At 44.1% G+C, this 20,719-nt stretch overlaps 2 protein-coding genes across 7 annotated transcripts in view; both read left to right on the top strand.

Annotated features, from left to right (window-relative positions):
• The window catches only part of LOC308486362 (sodium channel protein type 1 subunit alpha), a 107,392-nt gene extending 99,146 nt beyond the window's left edge, over nucleotides 1-8,246 (top strand). For all 4 annotated transcript variants that reach the window (XM_081023164.1, XM_081023162.1, XM_081023163.1 and 1 more), the window contains exons 24-27: nucleotides 1,029-1,166; nucleotides 1,806-1,910; nucleotides 2,427-2,697; nucleotides 5,061-8,246. In XM_081023164.1, coding sequence (XP_080879290.1) covers nucleotides 1,029-1,166; nucleotides 1,806-1,910; nucleotides 2,427-2,697; nucleotides 5,061-6,235 — 1,689 coding nt within the window. In that variant the 3' untranslated portion in view covers nucleotides 6,236-8,246. The remainder of the gene's footprint in view (nucleotides 1-1,028; nucleotides 1,167-1,805; nucleotides 1,911-2,426; nucleotides 2,698-5,060) is intronic.
• A 6,421-nt stretch (nucleotides 8,247-14,667) lies between these two features.
• Nucleotides 14,668-20,719, top strand: part of TTC21B (tetratricopeptide repeat domain 21B) — a 30,494-nt gene continuing 24,442 nt past the window's right edge. For 2 of the 3 annotated variants that reach the window (XM_081023384.1, XM_081023383.1), the window contains exons 1-6: nucleotides 14,668-14,918; nucleotides 16,261-16,390; nucleotides 17,121-17,231; nucleotides 18,567-18,733; nucleotides 19,835-19,957; nucleotides 20,510-20,667. In XM_081023384.1, coding sequence (XP_080879510.1) covers nucleotides 14,898-14,918; nucleotides 16,261-16,390; nucleotides 17,121-17,231; nucleotides 18,567-18,733; nucleotides 19,835-19,957; nucleotides 20,510-20,667 — 710 coding nt within the window. In that variant the 5' untranslated portion in view covers nucleotides 14,668-14,897. The remainder of the gene's footprint in view (nucleotides 14,919-16,260; nucleotides 16,391-17,120; nucleotides 17,232-18,566; nucleotides 18,734-19,834; nucleotides 19,958-20,509; nucleotides 20,668-20,719) is intronic. The other variant, XM_081023382.1, reaches the window with a different exon arrangement.

The following is a 20,719-nucleotide window of genomic DNA, read 5'->3' as shown; positions in this document are numbered from 1 at the left end:
CCTTCTATTTGTTCTTTCTTTTAAAGACAAGTCTAACAACAAAGTTTCCTTTTTCAGATATTTTGTCAATATTAGTTCCTTTAAAAAGCGAAGGGGAACAATGGAATCAATGTTTCTCTTCTTATAGCTATCTGTCAAAAACGTTTGTCTCTGGTCAATGAGCTTCAAAAAACGTCAGTCCTGACACCCTGCTCCAGGATCAGGACGGTGGAAAGTTACTTTACTTTACACTCACTTCTGCAGGTTTAAACAGTCCGAAAAAATCCCCCCTCTTCTCCTGCTTCCGAAGGGGGTTCAACAATTTTAAATGATGAAAGTTAATCTTTTACAAGTGATTTTCTGAGCTCTAGTTTGCCATGTCTTTGCTTTAATCTATCTACAAAGAAACGGAAGGCTGACTTCCTGTTTAGACCTTCCCATTTCAGTGCCAAATTGAGGTAAACTTTTAAGTCCAATTTTCCTTTCTGCTCACAAGTCCTTATTTAAAGTCCAATTGTCCGAGTTTAAGTACTCACGGGTGATTATTTTAGAAGCCAAATTGTCCCAGGAAAAAGGCAGCGCTCTCCGGCAACTGCTGTGCGGCTTCGCTCCACGGAAGAAGCAGTTGACTCTCAGCACTGCACCACTTCCCCCTCTTCGCTCTGGAGCCCGTTAGTGGGTTCTTTTGCGGGTTGGGGGGGCGCTAAAGGTGCCCGCCAAGTCCCATGGTCACAGGCTTCATCCGCCTGTGATTTTTGAAAGGGTCCCCGCTTCGCCGTAGCGGAAAAGACCCGTTTCACGTGGAGCTAGTCCCTCCAGATCAGAGGGAGTCCGCCATTGCCGATGGCGCCACCCCGGAAGTCTCGGTGCCCCCGTATAAATTTGTCACTAATGCTCTATTACTACATCATTGACCTGTTCAATTATACACCTGCCAAAACACACACATTCACACATCTGAGGGGTCCAGAGTTGTCTTGATGCCAACTTGCAAGCTTTTTTAAAATAAACTATGCTGAGGTTTCACAATCATTTCGCTTACTTTGTAGGTACTACAGCAGCCTAAGTATGAAGACAACCTTTATATGTACCTTTACTTTGTTATCTTCATAATCTTTGGGTCATTCTTCACCCTGAATCTATTCATTGGCGTCATCATTGATAACTTCAATCAGCAAAAAAAGAAGATAAGTATTTTACCTGCGTTACCTTTAAAGCTCACATCATAAACTCTGGCTAAATCATGTGAACCGATTAAATGAAATAGTTGCTCTGACTTTTAAAGGGGAAAGTGGAGAGACCTATACATATTCATGGCCGTTTGGGAGAGAACCTTACCTTGCAAAACATTGAAGAGCTGCAATGTTTGGTCATTGGAAAGAAGTTCCTGCGAAGTGGTCTAGTGGTTGACCATACCTCCTCTCAGAATGCAGGGGCAGTTAAGGTTTATATTGGGGGTGGGTAATCTGTGCTCCTTCAGATGTTGCTGGACTACAAATCCCATCACCCCAACCATTAGCTGTGCTACCTGGGATACATATGGAAAGCCACAATTTCCCTACCTCTGTTCTACATAAAATCTTCCATTCTTACTGAATTGAGCTTAAATTAAAATTCTTATTCTACAATCAGTAAATGGGCACAACCATTTAAAGGGTATCACCTTTTACCGGCATCGCTGGAAAATTTGGAACAACCTCATTGTAAAAACCAATTAAGCCCAATATTTGTTTTTCTTTTGATTATGAATATGGAATAAATGCAAGTGAGTGTATAGGCCATCTATGAGAATGTGATTATAACCATTTTTCATATTATGCCCTTACTTTGGAGGTCAAGATATCTTTATGACAGAAGAACAGAAAAAGTACTACAATGCAATGAAAAAGTTGGGGTCTAAAAAGCCTCAAAAGCCTATTCCTAGACCAGGGGTAAGTGAGTCTATTCTAGATTGAAAGATTCGTTTTAAAAACAGCAAATGAGAAGTGAGTTTCTGTAAACTGGAGAGAGCAATCAATATTTGAATACATTTAAGTGAGTTTGTTTTTCTTGGTTTGGGGCATGCATGTTGTTGTTGTTTAGTCGTTTAGTTGTGTCTGACTCTTCATGACCCCATGGACCAGAGCACGCCAGGCACTCCACTGCCTCCTGCAGTTTGGTCAAACTCATTTTGGTAGCTTCGAGAACACTGTCCAACCACCTTGTCCTCTGTCGTCCCCTTCTCCTTGAGCCCTCAATCCTTCCCAACATTAGGCATGCATATGTGCAAACTATTTGTACTTCTAAAGACATCTGAAGGTAGTCCTGTACTGAAAAGTTTTTGTTTGATGTTTCACTATGTTTTTATTGTGTGTGTCTATATCTATATATGTTATTAATTAAGTTGTAATCTAGCAATGTGCACACCAGAGCCTTAACTGATTTAATATCTCTTCTTTATACCTCAGAACAAATATCAAGGCATGGTCTTTGATTTTGTGACAAGACAAGTATTTGACATCAGTATTATGATTCTCATCTGCCTTAATATGATCACCATGATGGTCGAAACAGATGACCAAAGTAAAGAAATGGAAGATATTCTGTATCGGATTAATCTGATCTTCATAGTCCTTTTCACTGGAGAATGTGTCTTGAAACTAATTTCCCTGCGCTATTATTATTTCACCATTGGATGGAACATTTTTGATTTTGTGGTTGTCATCCTCTCCATTGTAGGTAAGGCCCGTTCTAAACAAAGCAAGGCAAATGTCAAAACTATATTAAGGTGCTTCAAATGTTGCTTTATTTCTTTCGCTGTTTTCAGTTGCTCAGCCACGTTGATTCCTAGTTGCATCTTCTGTAATTGTGTCATATGGAGCACGATCGTTTCTGAATATGTTTGACAAATGTGCAAAAAAAGATTTATCTTTGTCTGTGATGATACAGGTTGCTTGTATCCATTTCATCCAATGAGGGAAATTCCAGACAGGTTAAAATTTCAAATTGCTAGATCTCAGTGAGCAGTATTTTCCTCTCCTTTCTGTATTGGCCCTCTCACTCTTCAGTAAAGACGGGTACTCTCACGCCCACCAATATATTTGGTTAGAAAGTCCCTGCATATTTATCTTCCCACTTTGGAGACTGTGGCATCTCCCCTTGCCCCAGGTTTCTTTCTTAAGAAAACATCCCCAAAAGATGGTGAGTCACATATTCCACTTTTGGGAGTCCTCCTGTGGGCCGAAATCATTCCAACACAGGGGGGTTTTCCTCACCCTGTTTTTATTTTTTGTAGCATGGTAAGTATATTTGGTTAAGCACATTGGAAGGGTGGGTAACAAAAATCACACAAGCTGCTTAAAAAAAAAAAGAGGCTATCTTTTCTAAGTTCATTCTTACACTTGATCTACAAACCAATACTACCCAAAAAGGCTATAATTTAAAAGCTCTTAAAGAAATGATGAAAAGGAAAATGTTTTTGATGAATGCCCCATTTGCCTCTATATGTGGGAACCAGGACTGGCCCAAGACCTTCTGTTGCTTGAAGCAAAGGTGAAAATAGCAACTACGGGTGGTGCTGTGGGTTAAACCACTGAGCCGAGGACTTGCCGATCAGAAGGTCGGCGGTTCGAATCCCCGTGACGGGGTGAGCTCCCGTTGCTCGGTCCCTGCTCCTGCCAACCTAGCAGTTCGAAAGCACGTCAAAGTGCAAATAGATAAATAGGTACCGCTCCGGCGGGAAGGTAAACGGCATTTCCATGCGCTGCTCTGGTTCGCCAGAAGCGGCTTAGTCATGCTGGCCACATGACCCGGAAGCTGCACGTCGGCTCCCTTGGCCAATAAAGTGAGATGAGTGCCACAACCCCAGAGTCAGTCACGACTGGACCTAATGGTCAGGGGTCCCTTTACCTTTAAAGAAATGATGAAAAGGAAAATGTTTTTGATGAATGCCCCATTTGCCTCTATATGTGGGAACCGGGACTGGCCCAAGACCTTCTGTTGCTTGAAGCAAAGGTGAAAATAGCAACCGCTACCACCACCCCACTATGTAAAGAAGTTCACTAGAGTAACAGCTGATTCTTATGTCAACACTGGAGATGGGGCAATGTTTTGCACTACACCTGAAGGCAATAGCCTAGCCTATGAGGGTGGAGAACAGGCTGCCTGCACTGGTGTACTGAGGGGGGCAGGGTGAGTGCACCGGGTACCATTTGGGGAAAGGGTGCCATCGCGGCCACACACACACACACACCCAGGATGCGTGCCGGGCATGTGCCCTCCAGGGACGCGCGCCAGCCATGCCCCTGCCTGTTCTCCACTCTGGGGACTGCAGCATGTTGCTCTGCCACTGGCTGCCTGACACGCATATGGTAGCTTTGTCCACCAATACCTATTGCCACTCCTCATTTTGCAGCATCTGCTGCTGAGGTGGCCAACTCATTCGGCCTGCTAGTTAGGGCCAGATCTAGTGGAGATGCACAAACTCATCCAGCTCAGCTGTCGGGGGGAACCAAGAAGTTGCTAAGTTGGATGGAAACAGCCACCATCCTCCTTTAATGTCAGCCCAGCAGGCTTGTCTGTTCCATAGGGCAGGAGCCTCGGCATTGTTTATTATCTTGATAAGGTATGTTTTTGTTGGTTATCACTGTCTTCTAGTATCCAAAGTGCCTTTGTTCCATTTCTGACATCTGCATAAGCCACCTATTGCCTAATGTGTTATATTTAAATTGGTTACTCCCAGATGTGCTGCTTGATTTAGATTTCAAATAACAATAGGTTAAGATGAATGAATCTAGAAAGGCTTATATGACATAATTTTCTATGTGTTAGATAAAATATAAAAGTTGACTTCTAGCATTCTTGAGTTGTTACTGCACACTGCCATAAAGTCAGAAACTCGGCAGTTTACAGCCCATTCCTATGCATGTTTACTCAGAAATAAGGGTTGCTTTGTTCAATGAGATTTACTTCTGAGTCGTTGTGCATAGGATTGCAGACTTTGTCACTGAAAGCTCCTTAAAGTTCACAGGTAAGTCAAGGCAGGACATTGGCACTGATAAACAATTAGCCCTAAGACTATTGCTTAATTGTATTTTTAACAGGTATGTTCCTAGCAGAGATTATTGAAAAATACTTTGTGTCGCCCACCTTGTTCCGAGTGATCCGACTTGCCAGGATAGGTCGAATCCTGCGTCTCATCAAGGGTGCTAAAGGGATCCGCACTCTGCTTTTTGCCTTGATGATGTCTCTCCCTGCCTTGTTCAACATTGGTCTTCTCCTTTTCCTGGTCATGTTCATCTATGCTATATTTGGAATGTCCAACTTTGCCTACGTGAAGAGAGAAGTGGGCATTGATGACATGTTCAACTTTGAAACTTTTGGCAACAGCATGATCTGCCTCTTCATGATCACCACCTCTGCTGGCTGGGATGGGTTGCTAGCTCCCATTCTCAACAGTGGGCCGCCAGACTGTGACCCTAAAAAAGACCACCCTGGAAGCTCAGTCAAAGGAGATTGTGGCAATCCTTCTGTTGGGATCTTCTTCTTTGTCAGCTATATCATCATATCATTTTTAGTTGTAGTAAACATGTACATCGCTGTCATTCTGGAGAACTTTGGTGTGGCGACCGAAGAAAGTGCTGAGCCTTTGAGCGAGGATGACTTTGAGATGTTCTATGAAGTCTGGGAAAAGTTTGACCCAGATGCAACCCAGTTTATGGAATTTGAAAAACTCTCGGAGTTTGCAGCTGCTCTGGAACCTCCTCTTCATTTACCAAAACCCAACAAGGTTCAGCTTATTGCGATGGATCTACCCATGGTAAGTGGTGACAGAATTCACTGCCTTGACATCTTGTTTGCTTTTACGAAGCGCGTCCTCGGGGAGAGTGGAGAGATGGATGCTCTCCGCATACAGATGGAGGACCGCTTTATGCAATCCAACCCTTCCAAGGCCTCCTACGAGCCCATCACAACTACATTGAAACGTAAACAAGAGGAGTTGTCCGCTGTCATCATTCAGCGGGCTTACAGGCGTTACCGCCTAAGACAGACAATACACCAAGCTTCCTTTGTATATAATAAAAATAAATTAGAAGGAGGAGCGGGCCAACGTCTCAAGGATGAAATTCTCATTGATAAGATCAATGAAAACTCTTACACAGAAAAAACAGACCTGACCATGTCCACCGCTCTTTGTCCACCATCCTACGACCGCGTAACCAAGCCCATTGAAGAAAAACACGAAAAAGAAGGTAAAGATGTACAGAAGAAAAAGTAAAGCGCCAGTTTAAACAAAAACACAAAACTGATTGGGTGACAAATTGTTTACAGCCTGTGTGAGTAATGTAGTTGTGTCAACAGGACTCCTCTAGGCGGTATATGCCAAACAGACAGTTTTTACAAATATACTGTATTCTTTAAGGTCAGTGCCTATAACAAGACAGAAACCCCTCGTCGTCAAAATGTGACTATATATAAACTATGGGAAGCATGACAGGAGGTTCCTGTTTTCATTACCAGCTGACACTGCTGAAGAGGAGAGGAAAAAATGGCTAATCAGACTGTAGGGACCAGTAAAAGGGGTTGGGAGGGGGGGAACACTAATTTGTGTGTGTGTGTTAAAACATAGAACACTTAGTACAGTCAGTAAGTATATCCATTTCAACTGCCACATTTGTCATCTTTTTATGAAATCTGTGTTGGTGGATTCCTTTCCTTTCTTCCTTCCTTCCTTCCTTTCTTTCTTTTTATTCACACATTGTGACTATTTTTGTAAATGGGGTTTATGCTGGGGAAAGGGGGTAAGTACTACTTTGTCGGTATGAGGACCAGGCGTTCTATTATATGACTCTCTTATATGCACACCAAAATGATTTGCATGGGGGCATGCTGCACTTCTTATAGATCATGCATGGGGGGAAAACATTACGTCCACCAAGAGCAACGAGTTTTTAACAACTCTTGTTAAAACTGCGAGGGAATACTCCGTTCTGAGGTGCTTTAACAAACGTGTTTCATGTTGTGTTACATTCGGGCAAGTGTTTAAATGCCTCTAAAGTCCCCTCAAACTCACCAGAGCAAAACAAGACGGATTATTTTTGCACCGGCAATTAAATCTCAGCTAGAGCTGGAGTCGGGAGTCGCTGTTTTTATGTCTGTGTCAATTATTTTTCCCTGTATGGTGTATTCAAGGCAATGTGCCCTTAAAAAAAGAAAAGAAACAACTGAACTGACCAAAAACCCCTTTATGAATTTGTTCCGCTTCATCCTGCAGTATTGTTTAGCCATCGTCAGCTCTCAGCCAGGTTGCCAACGTACGTGTTCAATGAAGAGCCCTCTGTTGTGTAAATAGTAATTTTACCTGTGGTGCATGTTTGAGCAAATGAATAATGACCTGAGCACATTTATTGCATCAAATATGTACCACAATAGGTTTAGTGTGCAAGCTTTCAACAGGTAAAAACAATGTATTCTGTACCATTATAGATAGTTTGGATCCTATCAGTGCATGTTTATATTGCCTATGCTGCTCTTCCTTCAAGTGTCCAGAATCTTAAATATGGGAAGCCATACATCAGAGGTAAAGTGGAAAAAAGTGTTCAACAAGACCTCATCCCCTCATATCATTAAGCAATATTTGCAGCCACTTGAGAGGTTCTTTCTTTCTGTTTGACATTTTTAAATTTGAAGTGAAAACCAATCTGATGTATAGCCAGACTGTACAGACATGTTGCAAACTGCTAATCCTGTTGAAAATAATGTGGTTAGAATTTTATAAGCAAATATAAATATTGTAAAAAAAAAAATCATGTTTGTTTTATTTTTGAGCATTATGTACATAAAAATGAGAAATGAATTTTATCTTGAGGTTGACGTTGCAGCCTTTTGGGTTACATTCTGTCCATAGCACTTTCTCACGGAAGAACTTCAGAAAATAAGAAACGAAGAAGAGACGGGTAATTGTAGCTTTCTGCTTTTTAAAATTGTATTTGCAAACATTTTCAAGGTGCAATAATTAAATTATTTGTGAAGGAAAGATTCACAGTTCGCTTGCTTCCAGCAATTCTTTGCACTTGGAAGAGGATGCAATGTTTTTATTTTAAATCTCTAGCAGTGCCTGCATCAGAAAATGTAGCCTTTTTCTTTCACAGAACCATGTTCTTTTCCTGTTTTTACGCGGACTGTGTTTGTTCATTTGACTCATGCTTTAATAGAACTGTTACAAATATATCTTGGGTCCACAGTATTTTTTCACAGAAAAAAATAAATAGCAGAATTATATAACCAAACACATCAGGACATTTTATGTTTCTTACATGGGATATGTTAAATATAGATTATTTCTTTTAATAAACAATCAACTTATACTGTATTGGTGAACTGCATGCAGGAAATGCTACTAATATCCTAAATAATGCTATACATCATTACTAATGTGCAAAATAATAAAGATTAATTTTTTATTGTAATTTCCTTGGCTACTTTTCGTATCTAGGACAAAATGAATTGCAACTTCTGATTGTCAAGGAGCTGTCAGGCGAGCACAAGTCATCCACGGGGCAGGAAAGAACCTGAGACATGAAAGGCAATTAGCTTTTGTTCACAGAAAGTAACAACACAGCAGAGGTCCTTTAGCTCTAGTCGGAGATGTAGCTGAAACTGACCACTGGTCTTGCCTTTTCTCTCTAACCTCTCACTCAAGATCCCCACCCCGCAAGCAGACAAAAGCTGTATCAAGGGAGCGAGTTCCTCTTCTAGACTTGTCTGGCCCATTGCTCAGCAATGTGCAGGACTCTCCTCGAGCAGGGGGTCGGGGGGGAGGGCCAGCAGAACTGGGACTGTCCTGGTACTGGGTAGCATTGGCAACCTCTGACTTCTCTCTCTCTCTGAGTCTGCACTGACACTGTGACTCTCAGCCTCCAGCCCTGTCCTGGAAGAGTCTCTTTCTTCTGCCCGCCCCGCCCCCCCCCATTGCTCAAACCTCCTGCTTCTAGCACCTCCCAGATCGTCCCTTCCCCAGACTGCTCCCCAGTGTCCCACCACCACAATCCAGGGTCTAAATCATCTTCTGTGTTAGGGTTGGCATATTTTGAAGAGCAAAAAAGAGGACACATTTGCCGACTGCTAACTACGGATTGCTTTGACAACTCTCGTTTTAAATACCCCTACTATGTGCAGGCTATGGAAACTGTGATATTTTGCTAGCAGCAATGTTCTTAACTTTCAACAACAAAATAATAGTAATACATATTGCTCCCTCACTTGCCACGTGAAAGTATTTTGGCTCATGTTCACATCTTTGTGAACGTAAGTGTGCACGGAACAATTTATTAAACTGTTTAACATGCATAGCTGTCAACTTTTCCCTTTTCTTGCGAGGAATCCTATTCGGAATAAGGGAATTTTCCTTAAAAAAAGGGAAACATTGACAGCTATGTTAACATGTAAATATGGACTTTCCTTAAGGGCAGGGGGATGTTAACTCTTGCCCTCCCAGACTCCTTCTCCAGGATCTTGTAGCTGAGCCAGTGTCCTTTTAGTTCGGCCACAAGAGAATGGATTTATACAGTATGTAGTTAGTTTAAGATGTTGCTCTGTTGTGATTCTCTGCTGCAGACTAGCTTAGCCAAGTGCCTCAGATCTGAGTCTAATACACTAGAAAAAAATTCTTCAGTTACTGTAAACAAAAACAAACCAAAAAGCCAGACATTTTGCCAAATTTTAGAAATCCGCCCAGACAAAAATTTTAATTCTGAAAAAGAGGACATGTCAAGGGGAAAAGGAACATATGGCAACCAAACCTGGAAAAGAGGACGTGTCCTGGAAAAAGAGGACATATGGCAACCCTCCCTGGGGGACTCTTGGGCAGGTGTCACCCACCACTTTTCCTCAACAAGCCAATCCCGGACACTGGTGTAAATAGGAACATAACTAAGTAGTGATTTCAAGCACACTTGTGTGGAACAAAGTTCCATTGATATGAACAAGAGTTCATTCTGAGAAAATTGCCCATGGGAGACATTTTTGGGCTGAGTGCCAGGATTATGGCTCCTGCATCCAGTACCAGAGATTTTGTATTCAATTTTCACAGTGCAGGATCAAGATTCTCACCCACAGTGGTCAGCTAATCAGGTGGTCAGCGCTGTTTGCACTACTGACAGCCAATCACTGTTTGATGGAGAAGGCTGTTTTTCAGCACCATCTGATGATCAACAAGTAATAATGATAATAATTTGTACACTTAGACAAATAAGTACATGCATTCCACCCTTTCGTTTCTAATTTTTTCAAACGCGTGCACGCCACCTGTTATGTGAGCATCTCAATATCAGCAAATCATACAAAATGCATAAAATACAGTATAGAACACAATCACAAAACAACAATTAAAATAATCATAAACAACAGGCAACCATCAAGCGGTTTAAAAATTGTTAAAAGATCTGAAACAGCAAAAGACCAATAGCCACGATGTTGCCAGAATGCATTCCTCAGCAGATAAAGGTTCCTACCTCATGGTTTAGATTCCACCCCCCCCCCCTGCAAGCACTTCCCAGAACAAATGGTGTGAAATCCAAGATTCTACCTTTATTTTTCTTACGAAAAGATGTATTAATATTGATGTAAAACTGGAACTTGTAACTTCTTATATCTTGCTTATTTGGATGGACTGCGGCTGTGAGGCGTAAAAGGAAGCAGAAAAAAGACAAATTGGCCATGCTTGTACTCGGAGCAGGATCATACTCATCTTGTTTAAAATGTTGTTTTAGTTGTTTAAAGCACACCGTGTCTGCATGCAAGTCAGTGGAGCAGTTTGTTGACTCTAGTGCCAGATGTGTCTCAGGACGAGGTATGAGATGGAGAGATATTTTCATTGGGGCCATTATGTAGAAGGATTCGATCCTCCCCCCACATCCTTTCAGCACTCATAATCATGACTGCCCCCTGCTGCAGTTGGGGGGGGCAGCAAGAGAGAGAGGGGGGAAATATGCATAAAGGCAATGCTATTTGGAAAGGGAAGCGCTAAAGCAATAGTTGATTCCTGGAGAGGCGACTGAGGGTGTAGGAAAGGGAATGGCTATAGCATGGGTAGGCAAACTAAGGCCCAGGGGCCGGATCCGGCCCAATCGCCTTCTAAATCCGGCCCACAGATGATCCGGGAATCAGCGTCTCCACCCCCATCGTTCTGCTCGGACGCTGAGGTCCAGCGCCGAGGGCCTTCTGGCGGTTCCCTCATTGCGAGAAGCAAAGCTACAGGGAACCAGGCAGAGGGCCTTCTCAGTAGTGGCGCCCGCCCTGTGGAACGCCCTCCCATCAGATGTCAAGGCGATAAATAACTACCTGACATTTAGAAGACATCTTAAGGCAGCCCTGTTCAGGGAAGTTTTTAATCTGTGATATTTTACTGTATTTTTGGTTTCTATGGAAGCCGCCCAGAGTGGCTGGGGAAACCCAGTCAGATGGGCGGGGTACAAATAATAAATTATTATTATTATTATTATTATTATTATTATTATTATTATTATCATTATTATTATGACTAGAATGTGTGCTTTTATTTAAAATGCATCTCTGGGTTATTTATGGGGCATAGGAATTTGTGTCCCCCCCCCAAAAAAAAATATACTGGCCCCCCACAAGGTCTGAGGGACAGTGGACTGGCCCCCTGCTGAAAAAGTTTGCTGACCCCTGGGCTAGAGCAATCTATACAAGCCATTACTGCCCAGAATAACAACTGAAATGATGTTTTGTTCATGCAGGTACCATGTATAAAGTGCATGAACAGAGAATGCCTATGCTGAGCACAATAAACATCCAGTATGGATGTTTGATTTCATGGGATTTACTTAATATATTATATTATAGAATATTGTAATAGACTGGTTGTATTGTCCATATGCTGTTGTCAAATGCACCTCCTAAACTCGCCCATAACCATGGTTGGAATACAGAATCGTAGAATCAGAGCGTTCAAAGGAACCTTGAGGATCCAACCCCCTGCAATGCAGGAATATGCAGTTGTTCCTTATGGAGATTGAACCTGCAACCTTGGTGTCATCAGCACCACGCCCCAATCAACTGAGCTACCAGAGGCAAGTACTGCTGTAGCTAGCCACTTAGCAAAGAAACATTATGTTGATATGCTTGTAACACCCTTGTTTTTTCAGTGTTCTATTAACATTCTCTCCCTTTTTCAGAGCAGTGTAAGGATTGTGTGGGTGTTGCCTTTCCCTCTCCATATTTGTGCTTGGCTTGAGAGCTGAGGGGTGATCCATTCACTTGGCTTTCTACTGCGTGCATTATGTGCAATGGTCAGCACCGAGTGCCTGCCTGAAGTGTGCAAACAGGTTTTAAATATTAATATAATCTCCAGAGAAGCTGAGCTTCCAGAGCGATCCTAACCATGTCTACTCAGAAGAAATTCCTGTTGAAATCCATGGGGTTAGGATTCCAGCCACAGCCTGTGCCAATAAAAACAACAACAAAAAGACAACCAAGGTGAGCCTTTTGGTACGTCAAAGACGCACTAACTTATTGTGACAATCTCTTCAGATTTATAAGGTGATCTGCAGTTGGCAGACCTACGTTTTGGGATCCCTGAAGCTTGCAGTGTCTTGAGGGCCCCTTCGCCACTAGCAACAAGGTCTGGGTAACCACTGTTCTCTTCCTCCATGGGGTTGTTCCATGACAGATCCCTACACCTTTACAACATCTGTGCTACTGACTCTCAAATGTTCAGATTGTTGAAATATATTAATCATCATCATCATCATCATGTTTGTGTCATACGGCTCAAATTGAGTCTACTAGACCCAAAATTGTTAAGCAACGTGGACTAAAATCACTTCTGGAGCCCCTCTGGGATTAGGGGCCTCCTGAAGTTTAAGCTTCATTCATTTCATACTAGATTCGTCCCAGGTTATGTGTGTGATTTGTGTGTGCAAACATATGCAACACACACACATATACCATAGCTGTCAACTTTTCCCTTTTCTTGCGAGGAATCCTATTCGGAATAAGGGAATTTCCCTTAAAAAAAGGGAAACGTTGACAGCTATGACATATACAGTACATTTATCTACATACATGACCATAGAGGACGGGAAAGTTAAGCTACTAGAGTCAAATGGTCGTGATATACATGGTGTTTCCATGCAAAGCTCAATTATTCACAATATAATCAGACAACTGATAACATCAGAACAGTAGCGCGCTGGTTTTCTGCAGGAAAAAAGACGAGAGAGCACGTTTTTTAAGGCGTTACAAGACTCTTCGTTATTCACAATAAGGTTGATGGGTGATATAAGACGGTCTCCTTCTGCTAAGTATATAACTGTATAACTATTGTTGGAGGAGAGGGGGTTGAACATTCCTGGCTGAAGCTGCTGGAGAGTTGCTACTTGAGGGCGCGAGAGCCCGCTTTTCGTTGCAGCAAAACGTTGGGACTTCTGACGACCCCTTTGCCGTCTCCGGCGTAAGCCAATAGAAGCTCACTCCGGCGTCCGCTCCTCTCCATAAAAGCAAACCTCCAGCCAATCAAGTGCCAACACAAGATGTTGACGCGCGAACCTTCCCATCGCCGGCGGCGCTCAAGAGCTTCCCTTCCGATTCACAGGGAGGAGAAGGAGGAGGAGGAGGAACGCGTAACACCGCATTTCCGGCTCCCGTTGGAATGGAGGAGAAATTCCTGCATGCGGGCTCAGAGCCCAGCGTGCGGGTCTGCAAAACTGGCGCCTGAGACGTGCGCTAAGACAGCCCAACCTGGACGGATACCCCCCGCTCCTTCCCTCTAAAAGAGCTGCCAGTTACTCATGTCCTGATCAAAGTATCATGGGCAGCAGCACACAGAAAAAGAGAGGGGACGGTACTATATGGATGAGTACTATCACAAAAGTATTGATTCTGCTACCCCAGGATTTGGTATTCTGTCTTCGTTTTGTTTGTAAAGAGGATCTGATGCTATTTAAACAACAACAGCAACAACCAGCAAATGAAAAGGACCTTCATTTTCTCTTGTTTTGCTTGCCTTTGGTAATCCTCACAGAACTCTAGCCCAATGGTTGCCATTAATTTGATTTGAACTGATTTTATAATGAGTTGATTTTAGAATGCTGTATTATTTTACTGTTGTTAGCCGCTCTTAGCCCAGCTTCGGCTGGGGAGGGCGGGATATAAATAAAATTTTATTATTATTATTATTATTGCCTTAAAAACAACCCATAGGTAGATCATGGGCGTGAGGAAGCAGCTTCCACCCCACCCTCCATGGACCACAAGTTTGGCAGCTTTCGAGAGTGGTTTCCTGCATTTGTAGAACCAGATATACAAGACAAAGTGAAAGGCCACTGTTTTGACGTGTCCTCGGTGAGAAGCTGGCCTCCCCAGACCCCTTTTTGCCCCTTTCCAAAAACCCGGAACGCTTGAACAGCTTCACGCTCGGTCGGTGGAGCATCTTCATTTCAGGGTGGTGGGTTCGAGTCCTATGTTGGGCACAGATTCCTGCATTGCAGTGGGTCGGACCAGATGGCCTCTCGGGGTCCCTTCCAACTCTGTAATTCTATGCGAGGCGTGTTTGTGTGTGTGTCAATCGAAGCACCTCCCCACCCCCAGACCCACTCCTCCCCCCCCCCAAGGTAACCCATGGGAGCCCTCTTCCTCCCCAGCCCGAGCCTGCGCATCCAGCGCTGCGTCCAGCTCGGAAGATGCGCCGTCCCGTCCACGGGAGCTCGCGCCGTAGTAAAAGCATCGCGCTTTTCAAGATGCCCCCGGAGCGAAGGCTAGGGGAGGGATGGTTTGGGTTCTTTTTTTTCCCCTTGCGGCAACGAATTAGTAGGGCGAGGAGGACCCGCCCGGCAAGGCCCAGCCTTCCCTTCCTCAGGCGCCTCCCCTGGACGCTGCTGCAGTCGCGTTAGCAACCAGGGCCGCTGCTTCCGGCAGCCATGGATCCTTCCTTGCTGCAGGTTTGTCAGAGGCGCTTCGGCTCGTCCCTCCCCTCCGACCCGCGAGCGAAATTTCCCGTTCTTTCCTCCCGCGCCCGCGCCCCTCTCCTCTCGGGAAACGCGCCCCTCTCGGCGGCTTCTGCGCTCCTCCTTTTCTCCCCCCGACTTTTTGGAAAGCTCCCAGCTCTCGCGTAACAAAGCAAGCAAGAGATGGGGGCGGGGGAGGCAGCGAACCTTTCCATCTTCTCCCCCCTACCTTTCTTTTTCTCTCCCTTTGGAAGTAAGACAAAATGAAGCGAAACACCCATCGCCACAGAATGTTGTTGTTGTTTAGTCGTGTCCGACTCTTCGTGACCCCATGGACCAGAGCACGCCAGGCACTCCTGTCTTCCACTGCCTCCCGCAGTTTGGTCAAACTCATGCTGGTAGCTTCGAGAACACTGTCCAACCATCTCGTCCTCTGTCGCCCCCTTCTCCTTGTGCCCTCCATCTTTCCCAACATCAGGGTCTTTTCCAGGGAGTCTTCTCTTCTCATGAGATGGCCAAAGTATTGGAGCCTCAGCTTCAGGATCTGTCCTTCCAGTGAGCACTCTGGGCTGATTTCCTTAAGAATGGATAAGTTTGATCTTCTTGCAGTCTATGGGACTCAAGAATCTCCTCCAGCACCATAATTCAAAAGCATCAATTCTCCGGTGATCAGCCTTCTTTATAGTCCAGCTCTCACTTCCATACATTACTACTGGGAAAACCATAGCTTTAACTATATGGACCTTTGTTGGCAAGGTGATGTCTCTGCTTTTTAAGATGCAGTCTAGGTTTGTCATGGCTTTTCTTAACCTGAAACTGTTCTTAACCTGAAGCACCACTTTAGCTAATGGGGCCTCCTGCTGCCACTGCGCTGCCACTGCACGATTTCTGTTCTCATTCTGAAGCAAAGTTCTTAACCCGAGGTACTATTTCTGGGTTAGCGGAGTCTGTAACCTGAAGCATATGTAACCTGAAGCGTATGTAACCCGAGGTACCACTGTACCAACTTACCACATTGACACTCTGCAATTTTAGGCACACACTTGAAACTTCTCAGGAACAGGATTTGGCCCACTCTTAGAAGAGTTCTGCAGGACTATACAAAGTCACGACTGGAGGCGGCACAATGGCAACAACTGCAGAAAGAGAGAGTTGCATATTTATTTTTATCCCACCATTTAGCAAAATAAATAAAGCTCCTAGAGTAATCTTGCAAATCACACTAACTTCTCATTTCATCTCAACCGTATGGCGCTGGAAGTAGCTCTCCTAACTCAGTGGTTTCAGTTTTATTAGTATTTACACCTGTGTGATTGTATCCATCATTTCCTTGCAGACGCTCATTAATTACTATTGCCAAGAAGGCTACTTTCGTCATATTCAGACACTTGCCAGCGAAGGCCTCAAGTTGTTTGGCAATGACCCAATCTTCGTTTTTTACCGCATTTACGGCAGGCTGATGGAAGGTAAGGCTTTTGACTGAATATCTTTCAAAATGTTAAACCCCTCTGATTTTGGCAGGTTTACTCAGAGCACGACAGAGTATGCTGGATACCACCCGATGTAAAGATATGCAGAGAGATGCTTTAGCTATATCGATAACTCTGTAGTGGGCAGTGGGGACCTCCTAGCAGAGGAGTCGCCGCCACTGAATGGGAAGACAAGTGGGTTGATACTATGCAAACACACTTTTAGAGCATTCCTTGCCTGTGCCTCCCTGCCAGTAAACAGCAGCACCTCCACTGTTGGGAGGTCAGGTAAGCACCCTCCACCACACTGCAAGAATATTAGAGTACTTAATAACTGAGAAGTGTAGACTAGGGGGAACGGAAGCCCTGTATAGGGAAGCCTTTCAATGTGTAATGTTTTATTGTGTTTTTATATCTGTTGGAAGCCACCCAGAGTGGCTGGGGCAACCCAGTCAAATGGGCAGGGTACAAATAAGGAAATTATTATTTATAAGGAGGAGCATCTGCTTTGCTTGCAGAAGGTCTGAGGTTCAGTCCCCAGGCATCTCCTAGCAGAGCTGGGAGTGCTATCTGTCAGAAATCCTGGAGGATGACTGGCATGTCAGCTAGGTGGACCAGTGGTCTGGCTTTTGGTACAAGGCAGCTTCCTGTTTTCCTCTGCTTGATGAAGCACGTATTCCATGGCACCAGAAAATGCAACTTAACCTTCTTGAATTTGATTCCTTAGGGCACATTCAGGAGGCTCTTCTCGACCTCGAAACTCTTAAAAACAAGCAGGACATATCCCTTTGCACAATGATGGCAATGATCTATGCCCATAAAAAGAGCCCAAATCCAGGTACAGTTTGAACTATCTCTACAACAAATAAAGCCATGTGAACTTAACGGTCCTGAATGAGGGACCAGGGGCGCAGCCTGGGAGTCATTCTGGACTCACAGCTGTCCATGGAGGCGCAGGTCAATTCTGTGTCCAGGGCAGCTGTTTACCAGCTCCATCTGGTACACAGGCTGAGACCCTATCTGCCCGCGGACTCTCTCGCCAGAGTGGTGCATGCTCTAGTTATCTCTCGCTTGGACTACTGCAATGCGCTCTATGTGGGGCTACCTTTGATGGTGACCCGGAAACTACAACTAATCCAGAATGCAGCAGCTAGACTGGTGACTAAGAGCGGCTGCCGAGACCACTTAACACTGGCCCTGAAAGACCTACATTGGCTCCCAGTACGTTTCCGGGCACAATTCAAAGTGTTGGTGCTGACCTTTAAAGCCCTAAATGGCCTTGGCCCAGTATACCTGAAGGAGCGTCTCCACCCCCATTGTTCTGCCCAGACACTGAGGTCCAGTGCCGAGGGCCTTCTGGCGGTTCCCTCACTGAGAGAAGCGAAGTTACAGGGAATCAGGCTGAGGGCCTTCTCGGTAGTGGCACCCGCCCTGTGGAACGCCCTCCCATCAGATGTCAAAGAAATAAACAACTATTGAACTTTTAGAAGACATCTGAAAGCAGCCCTGTTTAGGGAACCTTTTAACATTTGATGAATCATTGTATTTTAATATTCTGCTGGAAGCCGCCCAGAGTGGCTGGGGAAACCCAGCCAGATGGCAGGGTATTAAAAGTATATTATTATTATTATTATTGTTGTTGTTGTTGTTGTTGTTGTTGTTGTTTATTTAGTGAGTTGTTAACATTTCCTTTGCTGTCCTGTTTAATGTGAAAGCACGTGGGGCCTTCAATAAAATGTTGCGGCATAATCTGACCTAACCGAAATGCACCTGCTCAGAGTGCCTCTTCCAGAAAGCCATTGCAACCCCCCTTCCACATTCATTCCCTGCCTCCCCATTTAAAATTGCCTGAGGCCGCAATCCTGCGCACGCATGCTTGGGGAAAAGTGCCGCTGATTTCAGGGGGATGCTCCTCTGGGAAAGGGCAACTGAATTTGAACCAGAAATACCTTAGCTAGAGGAATCATCCATTTCAAGTTTAACAGCAGGAGGATCCAAAGCGGCCTTCCTAATATTTTTACTGTTAAACCATGGCGGTAGGGAGTTTGCCCCTGTTGCATGATGTCTTGCCATATATCTGTAGCATGTACCGAAGACAGTAGGCCAAATTGGGCTGTTTCCGCACACCCACTGTTATGGTTTAAATAACCACCGCTTTACTGATTTTAATCAGATCGAGAAACCATTGTGGAGCTGGATGCCAAGCTGAAGGAGCAACGCAAAGTAGCAGGGCAGCAGGCGTTGTATTTTGCAGGCTTGTTCTTGTGGCATATTGGGCGCCACGAGAAAGCCCGTGAATATGTTGACAGAATGATCAAGATCTCGAATGGCAGCACAGAGGTAAGCCGCTTCCCATAGTCACACTTGGTATCTCTGCTTGCTATAGAACGAGACTTGCTAGCCCTCAGCTATGTTGAGTCATCCTGTAGATCATAGCCTGTTATTACTGCTTCATTTAACGCTCAAGGAATATTTTGGCGGAATCAGTACTGTTAAAAACTAGCCTGATGGTTTCTCTTTAGTTAGCTGTTAAGCGTGTCTGGTTCATTAACCGAAATGAGTCACTAGCCAATAGCGTTGTTTGAGGCAGCTAAGCCATCTAATGGGTCTGAATCACAGATGTTCCCAATGCTTGGGGTTTTCTTTGAGCTGCTGACACAGAAACGCCATGTGCTGTGCATAAACGTGGGTGTTTTCCCGTCAAGTTTAAATTGCAAAAATCGTGAATTTTGTTTTGAATGCTTTCTTACCAGCCAGTTGCATACTAACAGCATGAAACATTAGGAGAATGATTGGAGTCAAATAGATTATATGAAGGCCTTAGACTCTGGAGTGTTTTAAGGCTTCTTGGCTCACAAATGTTTTCCTCTAACCCTCTCTTCAACATTAGAACCTCTCAGCCGAGGCAGGAGGCTTCATCCTTCGCACGGTATAAAGACGTTACCTTGGAACTGGCAGAAGCAGAGTTTTCAATGATTCTGCAGTTAGCGTTTTCCGTTTCTCTTAGTATGGATGTGAAGTAGCAGCATTGTAACAGAGGCTGTACTATGGCCACTCCAAAAGATGCAAATTTGAACATATAAGAGAGTTCCTTGTGTTTCCATTATTGGTGCTTCGCAGGGATCTTGGGTGTGCAGACATTTGGATTTTCAGGATCTTGGCGCACCACGTTTCCTGGGTTCCCCCTTTTAACATTTCATCTGGTGCAGTTCATATGGTATACCTAGTGTTTTGAACAGTACATTTGGAATTGCTGTTTTGGGTTTGGAAGGTTGTTGTTGAGACTCTAGATGGCTTTCTCAGTCACGAGTCCCAGCTGGTAAAACAGAGAAAGGGATCTCTTTCATGCCAACTTTGCGAGGATGGATGTTCTAAAAACCATTTTTTTCTGAAAGCTTTCTTTAAGAAGCCCGCATTTTAACATTTTGCTTTTCTTTGCAGGGATTGATTTTGAAAGGGTGGCTTGATGTCACCTCTGGAAAAGAAGCAAGTATTAAAAAAGCTGTGAAATACTTTGATGAAGGGCTGCAAAATGGAAACGATACCTTTGGCCTGATGGGTAAAGTAAGTCTGTTATTAAAACAGAAGCTTTTAATCCTTGCTTGTTAATATAACTGAGATTGTGGTGTGCGCCAATGGATCTCACACAGATTGCTTTACACCTAGTCTGGGTTGCTCAATGTGAGTATCGGAATAAAAGTTCGGAGTTAGTCCCAGGTCTGAAATTTTTTAGGTCTGAAAATTTTAGGAAACTGCTCACTATCTCTTGTCATTTCATTATTTTGAATGGTACAGGTAATGTGGTGCTCTCTGCATTACATATGAGATCAGGGTCCATCCATGGTTGCATAGAATCAGTCTCCAACTGTTTTTGGAAACTACAAATCCCATCATCCCTAGCTAGCAGGACCAGTGGTCAGGGATGATGGGGATGGTAGTCCCAAAACAGCTGGAGACCCGCATTTGGGAAACGTGTATAGAGTTTCTGAAGTAGACTTTGATGTGTTTGAGACTAGAATATTGTTGTTTAGGGAGGGAGCGGTACGTTCCGTAAAACATCTTTCCTTTCTGCTTGGAAATGTTGAGGATTAAGGGATCTCCTTCGTGTTTCATTAGGCACAATATTTTGAAATGCGCCAGAATTACTCAGGAGCTTTGGAGATGGTGAATCAAATAATAGCCCACGCGCCACAATTCCTTCCTTCTTTTATAAAGAAAATGAAGCTGCAGCTGGCTCTGCAAGAATGGGAACAGGCAACCGAGACTGCACAGAGGTGGGTTGCTATTGTTTTGGGAAGGAGGCAGGAGGGCTCCAGTATCCTGTCA

Source organism: Podarcis pityusensis, assembly GCF_964106645.2.
Source record: "Podarcis pityusensis genome assembly, chromosome: 1".
NCBI lineage: Eukaryota > Metazoa > Chordata > Lepidosauria > Squamata > Lacertidae > Podarcis > Podarcis pityusensis.
The sequence above is the reverse complement of the archived record's forward strand: the minus strand, read 5'-3'. Positions and strand labels throughout refer to the sequence as shown.